The following is a 12739-nucleotide window of genomic DNA, read 5'->3' on the forward strand; positions in this document are numbered from 1 at the left end:
TCTTCTCTGCCAAGAAGAAAGCGTTTGATAGGATTTTTTTTTTTGCCTCCAATCCCTACATGTGTCCAGTTTCACTACTTTTTATGTGACTTAACAGGTCTCACTTGTAAATGACTCTTCGAGGCTCAATGTGATTTATCTGTCTAAATAAAGGTTGAATTGAATAAATAAGGGTGATTCAGTGCTTTTGCATTCTCACTCTTAAAAATAAGCACTTCTGCCTTAGCGTTGGCTTTAAAGATGCTTGTACGTGTATGGCCAACATGGCAACTCTATCATTTAGAGGTTTATTCAAACAAATCTGCACAGTAACAGGAATCACCCAGTTGGCATAACAGTCATTAGGGCTAAATGTCACACTTCTATTTTGAAACCATTTTATTTTTAAGCCCTAATTTACATCCTCTTTTTCATTTCAGACATTTTTCCATCAAACAACAGAAACGGATATGTATAGGATTGTACAGCGGCTCAGAAAGAGGCTCCACACCCAAATAAATCCTCAGTTACCACATCAATGGTTTGTACTGATACTGTATCAGCAGGTCCGCTGTGAAAAATAACAATTAGAGAGGTCTGAGTTTTTAGACTCACTGCATGTTGGTTTTTGTCTTTTATGTACAGAGGATTAGGGCCATGGTGAAAAAAATATATATATTTTGTCTCAAAATTCGGAGATTCTGAAAACAAAGTCAGAATTCTGATTTTATTGTCAGATTTCTGAGAACAGAGAAACATAGTATTGTTTTTACCGTGGCCCTAGTTTCTCTTCCACAGTTGTGAAATGCACACCGATATAAATGTAATGCTCAGAGCTGCTGTCTCATCAAGTTGTACCTTGTGCCAAACTCCAGCTGACGGTTCTTTATGCTGTTTATATAAATCTGGAAGATAAGGACGTGTTAACAAGTGAGTCACGCTGCACTGAGTAGATAATGAGTGAAAATCAAAATGTCTCACCAACCCAACACACAACACACCTCGAGGGAACACAACGGATGGAGTCACGTTTCTGAAAACAGACACGCAGAAATGGAATATCCCAACATTTTATTGAAATTTAAGAGCAAACACCATAAAGCTGTATGTATATTATAGAGGATTAATAGTTTGTATACAGTATATGACATTACTTTGTAATCCTAAGTGGCCAATCTTGTATTTGTTGAAAGATTTAGTAACATTATAACCTCTAAACTCTATAAACATCGCCTGTTCGTTCATGTTTTAAGCAAGCAAAGTATTTTCTGTCGACTTTATGAGGTATAAAAAAAGCGCTGCTTAACAGTCTCTTGAGTCTCCTCAACTCTAAGCCCTAAAAGATTCATATATACAAAATATATTTAAAAAAAAATCCCCATCTCCCTGGGGTGTGTGTCGTATTGTACTGCCAAGTTTTCATGATCAAGTCCAGACAGCATCATATTTTACATTTTCGCACTCCTTGTGGCCGCAGACACACACACACAAACACTCAAAGTGAGTTATCATTCACAAGCGTGAAAGCAATCCTAAATGACTTTATGAGGTATAAATAAATCCCATAAAGGAGATGATTCAGCTAATGAGAAGAGGTGAATCACAGCATGATTCAACCCCAGAAGGCCAACAAGTACCAGACAAGTCCACAGGCGTGAAGAAACCACTTTTACTTTGTGCTATAAGTGCCCGTTCTTTTTCATTTAGTCCTGCCCATCGTTGTAGCTGTCTGATCTGACATTTCTATAACCAACATTGAATTTAATAAATTTCGTAATAAACAAAGTTGATGTCTCTTTTGTGTTTATGCTAGCATTTTATGTGCATATTACAAATAAACATGTTTATTCTCGTGGTATTTCTTCATGCAAAACTCACTATGAACCTTTTAAAGGTTGGTCATTAGGAAAAACATCCTTTGCAAAAGTTGTTTATAATTCATGCTATATTGTACAAATAGAGATATCCAAGCAAAAAGAAGAACAAAGCTAAAGATGATTTTTAATTTTTATTAGAGGTTTTGGCGGATAAATTTTTGACAGCATTTTTTTTTTTTACTAAAAATGCATAAATATTTTTAATTAACACATATATTTAAGTATGAAAGCATCACAGTTAATTATTCACATGCAAAATTTGAAAATAATTGTTACGAGATCGTTTCTTTATTTGTATTTATTTTCAATTCAAACTGAAAAAATGTATTTGTTCCCTTGCATTATAATCCTAAAAATAAAATGTAGTAAGAACGATAAGTAAATTTAAAATGTTGTTGTTTCACTTTATACAGTAGTCTCAGCCCAATTTCTTCTTCTTCTTCTTTTTTTTTTTGCTATTTTAGTAAAATGTATGTGACATGCAATTTATTTAGAAATTTTTATTTTGTTCAGTAAAGTCCTAAAAATCGTCATTACACACATAAATTCATCTGAACTAGAAGTTATAGGTAATTCAAAAGAGTCGACTCGATGCATATTTGAGAAATGTCTTGAAAACGTCATTTCAAGTACAACTACAACTCCCGTGATGCTTTTTGGCTAAACGTCATCAAATTCTGTCCAATCGCTTACGTGGGAGGCACTGACCCGCGGAAATACGGAAAAACAGAAACATTATGGCGCAGCCTCAGCTAAAACGAGTTTACATGAGTTTTAAAAAATAAATTTACATGAACCTGAGTCATTTTGACCAATGGAGGTCACTCCCAAATTAAAATCTGCGTATGGTTCGCCTTGTTATGCAGTCGAATCGAGCCCTTCTGAGTTTAAAGAGGAAAAGGTGAGTTGTTTTTTTCTGTGTAAATTCATGAAACCTAGCTAATATGGCCTGAAAGCTACAAACTGCAAGACTTTATGTTTTCCTGTTATACCGCAGCAGCATCGTCCGAAGCTGAGCGCCTCCCTGAGGGAGAGGCTGAAGAGATGCAGGAGATCCTTCACCTCTCCTGTCTCTGTGGCCAAACGCCTGTGTGTGGATGAAGAGGAGGAGGAAGCTGGACTGCACGGTCCAGACAAAGTACCTGGACCTGTTCTCGAACCGACACATGTCACCCCAGAAGACTTTGCACAACAACTCAGGAAGGAGATTAAATCAAAAACAGAGACTCTGCGCAGACTTAAGATGGTTAAAATGTATAGAAGCAAGGTATCATCTATAAATTGACCTTAATGAGATTTATGTTTTAATTAATTACCAGATTGGAAGCAGTATTTTTATAGCATTTGCCCTTTTCTTCCTTTAGAATGATTTAACCCAGCTCCAAACCTTGATCAACAAGTGGCGCAGTTGTGCTCAGGCTGGCCTGTATGAGCTCCAGTCAGAAGTCCCCATCGATGGACGAAGGGCCAGCCTGTCTGAGCTCATGGACCTGTTTGGCCTGGACCACAGCATTCTGCACTTTGACCGCTCCGAGGACGACTTCTCTTCATGATGTTAAGCAACACGTGACACTTTACTGAAGCATTATAAGGACATTCTCATGACTCTTTCACATTCAGTAAAGTTTTATTAGTTCTTGTTCACAGCAAATGTATAATTAATGTTCTGCGAGTTGCAAATAAATAAATAATCTGGTTTTAGTTGTGGTGCTCCAGCTCATCAAGGGAGATGTAATTCTTCTTTTTCAAACGCTCCACTTCTTCGCTGAGGAAAAACAGTTCGTCTGCATGAGAAATGGCTGTCTCCTTCCACGTCTTCCTCTGAAGGATCTCCTGGTAGCGCTCTTCTCTTTCGGCTGCCAGGTTTTCCTCGGTGGCTAAAGCAACAAAAGAAACACAACATTGGTTAGAACAGGAAGAAAACGCCCTTGGTAGCTGAAGTGGCGGCTTTTATTACCTGCCAAACCACAGATGCTCGTCAGCTCTGCAACAGTCACCTGTAGTTCAGGAAGCTGCTGCTCAAAACTCTCACAGCTATTTGTTTTATTTACTTCCTGTTGTTTCATCTGGTCGATTCTTTTCTGGCATTGCTGCACCTTCTGCTGATGAATCTGAAATTGTAGATTATTTTACCAGTATGTATTAAAGGTAAATAATGCAGAGCAAATGGATGAGATTAAAATTTAGGTCATTTTCTTTCTACCTTTTTCATCAAAGCTATGCTTTGAGCTTGGTCCTTATCGCAGCACTGGAAAGCAAACAAACTGGGTTGGATTAAAAAATAAAAAGAACTGGAAAACAGATAAAAGCACTCAAGTAAGGTTTTAGTTTTCAGTTTCTGCATTGCATCTTTTCATTAAAAACTCACAATCAGTGTGTTCAAACTCTTCATTAGGAAGGACTATGGATCCCTAAGGGTCGATTTATTTGTACTCAAAACTTTCCTCTCACGTGGTTTCAGGGCCTTTAACAATGTCAGGAAATAAGAAGCCACCTTTTGCCAAAGGAAACTGGCATTACAGTAAAAACACATGCTTCTTAGTTTATTTTAAAGTGCAACAAACGACTTAACTGATCAGTTTTCATTGCATTTTAGACTTCTTAAAAATGGCTAATATGTTGAGCCAAGCATCACCTTGTCTGACACGTTTAATTAAATTGCCTGTTCCTGCCTTTGGTTTGCAGCCAAATTATTCTCAGAGGAAGTCATTTTGAATAAAAACACAAACAGAACTGAACAAACATTTCTGAACAGAATCAACAAAGAAAAATAAATGATTTGACGTGGATCTGCCTACTGGGTATGTGTTCTAAATGTTAGAGGGAAGAAACGATTCGGCAGGGAGGCTTGGTGAAAAAGGGTGTGAGCGTTCTATAAAAATTAAAAAAAATTTGCCCATCTGCACTAAGAGATGGAAACAATTTTCTGCTCGCAAAACATCTGCCGCTGCCAAAACCAAAATACCTGCCTTGAAATGGCAGCCAGGAGTCCTGGCCAGACACGCTAACAGGATTAACATTTCAACCCAAATGCAGCGATTTCACGTTGATTAAACCTGATCCTGAACTTTGTAAAAAAACTTGACAAATTATACTACGTCAAATATAAATATCCAGTAAAATATATGTATATTAAAGAAAGAAGAAAAGATGGAGCTCCCTGAAAATAATTACTCTAACGTTTAGAAACTGAATTACTCCTATATCCTGTTGCTGGTTAGAGAGTTGCAGCATCTTGATGTCCGTCTTCTCTTTGAGATCTTGGATCTCGTTCTCGAGCACACTCTGCTTCCACTCCAGCTGCATTATTTTCTTGAGGGCATTTTCGTTCTTCCTCATGGTGTATATCTCCTCCTCTTCAAGACCCTGATAAGACCGGAATTGATTATAAAATGCTAAAACTATAATATTATCATCTTGAAAGTTTTGTTTTGATCTGATAAAGGTGTCCAGGCTGACCATGCTTTGTCCTCTGAGCTTGTCTACCATGCTTTTGTGGCAAAGGAAGTTGGTGCTCATGCTGCCAACTGACAGGACGGGGCTTAGCATCTCCACCTGTCCTTGTTTCTGCACAACTTGGACCCTGGTGTTTATCAGGTGATCATTCCTCTCTTTATGCAGACTGCAGAGAGCAAAAAAACACTCATGAGCTTCAAACGAGACAGAATTGTTGCAGTTTATGTCACAAAGCAGAGACGTAAGAATGAATCTCGAGTGCCACTTTGTCAGAGTTTGAGCTCTAGCGTAAATGAACATCAGTCGTACCTCTTCAGCACCTCAGAGCAGTTTGTAATTTCCTGTTGGGCAGCTTTCACTTCGTCATTCCTTTTCTGCAGAAAGGCCTGCATCTCAGCAAGAGTCAAGGCTTTCATTTGCACCTGAAAACCATTTTACACACAGTGAAATAAAAACAAACACTGCAATTTGTTGAAATCAGTTCAAAAGCTGGATAGTCCATATTTTAAACCACCCTGCTTGTCTGATGTAAGAAGAAGATTTTTCTGGACCTGAAAATACATTGTTTTCCATCTTTAACGTTTCGGTTCTTTACCTGTTGTTCACTCTCCACTTTTGCTCTGCGCAAAAGACACATTCTGTCCCAGATGGACAGGTCTAGACCCTCTGGCATGCACGTGAGAGAATCCAGCTCCTCCATGCCTTTGAGCACTTCGTTGAGCGCATCAAGAACCAGGGAGCCGTGCAGACGATGCTCTTTAAACTCGGAGGTCTTTCCAGTCTGGGCCCTCATCATCTGAACTCTGAGGCAGAAACCAGTCCAGATAATATGTTAGCAGGAGCTTGTATTAGTCCACAGTTGGTCTGAAAGTGAAAGCAAACCTGGGTCTACGTTTGAACAGTTTGTAAAGATGATCAACGATTGGGGTCGGTACGTCTGAAAACTCCTTCCTGAAGACCCCATCAAGAGCCTTTAGGAGAAATTCATCTTAAATACCTCACATTGTTAAATCTGTAATGTTTTCAGTATTTTATCAGTACTTTGTCTGCAGATACAAGGTCCTTGTATGCCTCCTGAAACAGTTCCACCTCGTGTTCTTGTCTCACCACCTCTTCCCTGGCTCCATGCTGTCAGATAAACGCAGGTAAAGATGTTAGCTAGCAGAGCTAGAAGAAGAAAAAAAGAACTGCCAGTTGGACCGACAGATGTTCCTGATGCACACTCCATCAAAACATGCCTGAGCAGTGATGCAGCAGAGTTCACACAAACGCTGCTGCCACTTTTTGCAAACTGATGCGAAAGTTGGCAGCCGTACATTTTTAACACCGTCCACGGGTTCTCTGACCTTGTTCGCCAGCAGATTTTCAAGCTGGAGCTTGAGCTCCAGCTCCGAGTTTCTCATCTCTTCTTCTGTGAGCACAGAGTCTGCAAGGTAGATGATCATGAGCTCTTCCTGTGAAACACACCGAAACATTTGAATAACAGAACCACTCACTCATGCAGCTTATTTCTGTGTCCGCCTGTCTACACTCACCTGGTAAATAGCTGCTGTATGTTCCACTTTCTTCTCCATTAGTTTTGTCAGCGTTTCATCGAACTTCTCAGTCCCTTCTTTGCTGAATTTCTGCAGGTTTCTCATTTCAATTTCCAAAGACTACAAAGCCCAGAGTTAATAGATACTTTACATCAAAGATAATGACAAACACACCAAACAGAAATGATTGAGTAATCTGTAATACCCTTTTGTATTTGTCCTTCTCCTCATTAAGCTCTTTTGTTTTCTTTTCAAACTCTTTGTAGACGTTTTTCTCCTCCTCACTCCAGTGGTTGTCAGGTTTGGTCAAAACAAACTCGGGCACAGGGATTTCCTGTGGAGACAATTTTAAAACACGCACTAGATGCTCATCCTGCTGGTTTGTCTAACTCACCTGACACTGCATAAGAGTCACATCATTAGTCTAAAGAAATAACTAAGAACACAATGGATTACAAGTGGTTTGTTACTGATGCAGCTAAATTTAAAAATAAGTGTAGGTGAAAAATTATTGCTATTTTGTTTTTCAGCATAAAATGAGATTAAATGTTAAATTATCATCAATTAATAAACCATAAAATTCAAAATTTTTATTAAAATATTCCTCATTATTACCAATTAAAATCATATTGATGAGTTATTTCAATGAATTATCTAAAATATTTGGGAAGAAAATAACTTTTTTTCCAACAGCCTAAAAGGATTGTTTAATTAAACTCACTTTTTTGTTTAAAAAAAAAAAAAAAAGTTTTCTCTCCAAAACATTTTCAGTGATAATAACCAAAATGAGGTTTTGAGATCTAAGACATTCTAAGATTCATAAAATTTCATTTTAAGGCATATGAAGTCAACTGGACACTCAAATATCCAGCAGCTCATTTATTAACATCAATCAGAATCAGAAAAATCTAAATGTGCGCAAAGAAATGCACAATAATTGATCAATTAAAGTGAAACGGTTGATTTTCTAGAATATTTTTGTAAGTAACAAGTGTTTAAATTTTTCTAGTGTTTACATGTGAACAGAAAGTTTCACCATTTTTAAAATGTCCACTTTTTGCACTTGAAGCGCTCCGTCCATCATGTCATCCAGAGCCTTTTCTCTGCTGTCGTCACCCTGAAATTAAATAATAAAAAGCATCAGTATGGCTCAGCTGACCTTCTATTCATGACATGCAAGACAACATATAACAAATGTATGCTTTTCATTGCTTTATGATAAAGTATAAAAACAAATGTACTTTTCACTGTATGTCAATAGGAATTATACCTAAATGTGCACGTTACATATAAATGGATTTGTCAAATGCATAAATGTTGATCAAGCAAAAATGAAAACCTTAGCAGCCAGATAAGTTTCCTCCATCTTCTTCCTCTCTTCCTCCTCCTCCGGGGTGAGGTATTTCTCTGCTTGAATCTGAAGTGGGTCAAAGGCAATGTCACATGATGATAATCACACACTAGCTCACAAGTCAGAATCAAAACAAACAAACAACAAAGAAGCTCAACTTGTGCACATGCGTTGTTTCACTTTCCGTGAACTGCGTCCACTGCTTGGACAGTTTGTGAGGACACTTACCTCAGAGTCGTCCACAGTGAGCAGCCTTTCTGGCCACTCGCTGTCCATCAGACCAGACTCCCACAGCTCCCGGTTCACGTCCAGCTCCTGCATGATCTCTCTGATCCGTTTGTTCCTGGTTCCCACTCGTCTGAGCTCTTGCAGCTTCTGTCTGTGCCGTGCTTCAAACTCTGTGTTGAACGCCATCTTGATGCTATAAATCACATCCTGCATTGGAGTTGAGTGAAGGAGTAAATAATAATTAGAATGTGGATGACAGGAGCCATAAATAGTAGAGTCTGTAAATAATTTAAATGACTGTGATTTATTTTCAGTGTGTATTTTGAATGCTGCTTAACTTTGCTTAGATTTAACAGGTTCCCACCTGCAGCAGAACCGTCTGATTAATCCTCTGTTCTATGGTTTGTAAGCTGAACTGGTCGTAGATGTAAGGGTTTGAAAAGCCTAACTGGGCCGAGAAGCTTCCTTTCAAAGCAGCGCTCTCTGCCTTGCGGCCTTCCTCCTCCTTTTTTTGGTCTTCTGCCCTGGAACCGTTCTTTGCGCTGCTCGGCTGCAGGTTAAAGGTGGGAACACAGAAACTTAGCTGAGAAAAACGAGAGTGTTGAATCTGTGGCCAGAAGATTACAAACGCAATCAAAGAACACTTCAGCACAGAGCGACTTACTTGGAGCCTCAAGTCTATAAATCTTGAAGAGTTTCAACACTACTGGACTGGCGCATTTTCAAGTATTTGGAAAAGTTACAGCGGTAAAAGGTCAGATGAAGGACTGGGATTCAAAGCATCAAATTATGTTCCTGCAGTAAACTTGTTTTGACTTGAATGGTTTTGGAATAAAATGTACTTAAAAGAAAAAAGATTATAAAAAAAAAAAAAAAGTTGCACTGCCACACCCTTTAGAAAACGCTGCAATGCTGCACTTCTGCTTCACATTCACGCAGCGAACATGGTTTTCTAACTCGCTGCACGTGCTTTACTTTTTGCTGCGTCAATCTGAATTCAAACCACCAATCTTGCTTACGGTGCGGGCCGCCTCGTCAAGTTTCCTCATATTCTGAACCCTGCGGAGGTCCTCCAGTTCGTTCTGTGCTCGCTCACTGAGAGGGTAATTCTGTACAATCGGTTCCGAGTAGAAAGCCTGTGACAGAAACAAATCATTAAAAGCTAATAAAGAAGCAAACGTCTCATTCGGACTAAGCTATCTTACCTTGATGGCCCTGCTTTTAACCATCCAAGAATCCCAGCGTTCTCTCAGGACACCCTGGAGGTAACACATCTCTGCGATGCTCTGCTCAGTTTCAGCTCTCTCCTGAACAATGAGGACAATAAGGATGAGTCTGAGGCACAATTTAGGACCGAGTCTATAGGTTGGGTTGCAGTACCCTCTCGGCTTCCTGCTCCACCATGTCTTCCAGTCTCCTCTGCTCCTCCACATCTATGTCGAACGGTTTTAGATGGACGGCGTTGTTTTCACGAAGCATCTTCTGGATCCAAACACCCAAGGAATAAACACTCTCACTCCTCTCTGTGTCTTATTAGAGAACACTTGCATGTGCAACTTTCGTTAATGTTTTAGCTGCATATTACGACTGAAGTCTTACTAGAGTCAAAAACAGATTTTACGTTTGTAAATAGAAAGCAATGGTCAAAAAACTTACAGTGTGACGTATCTCTGCGACGGTTTCTCTCAGGCGTTTCTTTTCCTCAGAATGTTGCTTATTATCATCTTTTACAGCCTGTTACAATATACTGATGGTCAGAAACCAGCAGCAGCCAAACTTAACTAAGTAAAAATAAACTATTTTTGTACACAATTAAAGTTTGAAAGTGCCCCCTTTTTTTACATGTAAACATCAAAGACCTCCCACACGTTACTTTATCGTTACGCAGGGAGTTTGTGAGGTGAAAAAGGACCAGCAGGTTTTACAATTTGTTATTTTTATGACAGTGTACAGCTAAGTAGTTGTTTTTCTCATTCTGCAAATGATGATAAATCAGGCAGTGGCATGCCAAAAACAACTCGGCATCATCTATCAGACTCAGGTGAAAGGGGCGCTTTCGTAACCCACAATCTGCAACATCATGGAGAAACCAGATAAACATCTATGTTTAACATCATCAGAATCTCCTTGATATTACAGCTTGGCACTGACTTCTTCTGCTTTAGTTTCCAGCCACGTCAGGTCTGAGCTCGGGGCAGACAGCGAAACACCGATCTGCTCGTCTTGTTTAGTCGGATCTATCAATGCTTTAACTTTGACCTAAAGAACATAAACAGAACAGTATAACTCCAGTTAGTTGAGCTTGACATTCTATGAAAAATGAGAAATGGAAAAGATGAAAAATATTACTTTAAGTGCATTTTTTTTGTATTTTATATTTATATTTTTTTTAAAGGAAAAAAATGCACCCGGTGCGTTCACAATGTTTTTCTGAAAACAATGTGAGATTATTTTGAAATCGATGAGCACTGAGGGGCAATGAAGAAACCCTTATAGTTGTAATGAATGCATCAAAAGAGTTTTCAGCGTTTGAAGCTCACGGTTTGATGCTTAAAAACAGAAAAAAGTCTGTATGAGTTACCTCACTATCCTCGGTTTTTGTGCTGCCTTCATCCCAAACACGAAAGTTAACGAGGACGGGGTTTTCAGAATCAAACACTTCCTTCAAGGCCTGAGCCCTGAAGTGGCTGTGCTGGAGAGCATTATCCACCTTTTCGTCATTCACACTTTTAATTCTGTACGGAATCAGGAAAAACAAAGTTCTTGTTAGTAGTTGTAGGTTTTGACTTTCAGTCTCTGTGTTGTAACATGTTAGTGTGTCAGAAACAGTCAAATAAACTGTTTGTTTTGTTTGAAAAAAAAAAAACAGGCCGGTTAAAATCAATTTTGTTTTATTTTGATTGAATATGATTGGAAACAGAAGTCTAACTGTGGCTGCAGGGGTGTGGTGGCGCAGAGGTTAGAGAGAGTGGGCCTGTGGTCAGAGGGTCGCTGCTCAACTCCCGGACCGACAACATCAAAATGTGGGTGGAAAAGGGGGAACATCCACACCTGCTTCCACCCTTATTTGCCCCACTCTGGGGCCCTGGGCAAGGCCTTTAACCCCTCCAGCTGCTCTCCAGGCTTCTTGGATGGCAGCCCACTGCTTCACATGTGTGTGCTCACATGTGCAATGGGAAAAATGCAGAGAATTAATTTCCTCATTGGGGACTAATAGAGTACAATAACAATACAATAAATAAAGACAGTAGCATTTTTATGGTGTGTGTGAGTGTGTGTGTGTGTGTGGGGGGGGGGGTCGTCTTGAAAAAACAAACTATATTTTTTACACTGACATAATGTTCGATCAGAAGGTGAGGAATGTAAAGAATTAACAGATGACTCAAGAAAAACAAATACTGAAGCAACTGGGATAATAAAAATTAGTTAGGGACAAGTTTTTAATGGAGGGGGCTGAGGTTGGGGGGGGGGGGGGGGCAGATGTGTGGAATGTGAGTGGGATGTTTTGTCAGAGAGATGTGAATTTTATTACAGTACATCTTTGTTTTCCAGCAGATTATGGTCACGATTCCCCTGAAACCGGACACCACCACCCACTGGACCTAAAGCTGTGTTTATTTACTTTTGTCACCCACTGCTGGAGGAAATACTATTAACATACGACTGTGAGCAACAGTTCCCTCTGCTGCTCACATCTGTGCATGAACTACAGTGCCTTGCGAAAGTATTCATCCCCCTTGAACTTTTCAACATTTTGCCACATTTCAGGCTTTAAAAATAAAGATGTAAAATTTTTTTTTTTTTTTGTGAAGAATCAACAACAAGTGGAACAAATAGTGAAGTGGAATGAAATTTATTGGATGTGTCAAACTTTTTAACAAATAAAAAACTGAAAAGTGGGTCGTGTTATATTATTCGGCCCCTTTACTTTCAGTGCAGCAAACTCACTCCAGAAGTTCAGTGAGGATCTATGAATGATCCAATGTTGTTCCAAATGACTGATGATGATAAATAGAATCCACCTGTGTGTAATCAAGTCTCTGTATAAATGCACCTGCTCTGTGATAGTCTCAGGGTTCTGTTCAAAGTGCAGAGAACATCATGAAGACCAAGGAACACACCAGGCAGGTCCGAGATACTGTTGTGGAGAAATTTAAAGCTGGATTTGGATACAAAAAGATTTCCCAAGCTTTAAACATCCCAAGGAGCACTGTGCAAGCAATCATATTGAAATGGAAGGAGTATCAGACCACTGCAAATCTACCCAGACCCGGCCGTCCCTCTAAACTTTCATCTGGAACAAGGAGAAGACT

The 12739-nt window shown here is 39.3% G+C and overlaps 2 protein-coding genes across 2 annotated transcripts; one reads left to right on the top strand and one right to left on the bottom strand.

The window, feature by feature from the left end:
• The first annotated feature begins 2650 nt into the window (after window positions 1-2650).
• On the top strand, window positions 2651-3409 carry sfr1 (SWI5-dependent homologous recombination repair protein 1). The gene is made up of 3 exons (XM_037686466.1): window positions 2651-2757; window positions 2854-3123; window positions 3221-3409. The coding sequence occupies exons 1-3, from the start codon at window positions 2671-2673 to the stop codon at window positions 3407-3409; spliced, it is 546 nt and encodes a 181-aa protein (XP_037542394.1). The 5' UTR covers window positions 2651-2670.
• Window positions 3410-3527: 118 nt separating this feature from the next.
• On the bottom strand, window positions 3528-12158 carry cfap43 (cilia and flagella associated protein 43). Its single transcript, XM_037697748.1, has 22 exons — window positions 12142-12158; window positions 11008-11161; window positions 10578-10685; window positions 10083-10160; window positions 9807-9938; window positions 9632-9733; window positions 9446-9562; window positions 8791-8976; window positions 8427-8633; window positions 8187-8264; window positions 7884-7964; window positions 7053-7181; window positions 6848-6967; window positions 6659-6766; window positions 6354-6440; window positions 6195-6283; window positions 5908-6115; window positions 5622-5734; window positions 5316-5478; window positions 5055-5222; window positions 3814-3967; window positions 3528-3733 (listed from the first exon to the last, which is right to left on the bottom strand). Exons 1-22 carry the CDS (start codon window positions 12156-12158, stop codon window positions 3555-3557), a joined length of 2778 nt encoding a protein of 925 aa, XP_037553676.1. The 3' UTR covers window positions 3528-3554.
• Between the last annotated feature and the right edge of the window lie 581 nt (window positions 12159-12739).

This window comes from Nematolebias whitei, chromosome 1, assembly GCF_014905685.2.
Source record: "Nematolebias whitei isolate Nwh7 chromosome 1, NemWhi1, whole genome shotgun sequence".
NCBI classification, from domain to species: Eukaryota; Metazoa; Chordata; class Actinopteri; order Cyprinodontiformes; family Rivulidae; genus Nematolebias; species Nematolebias whitei.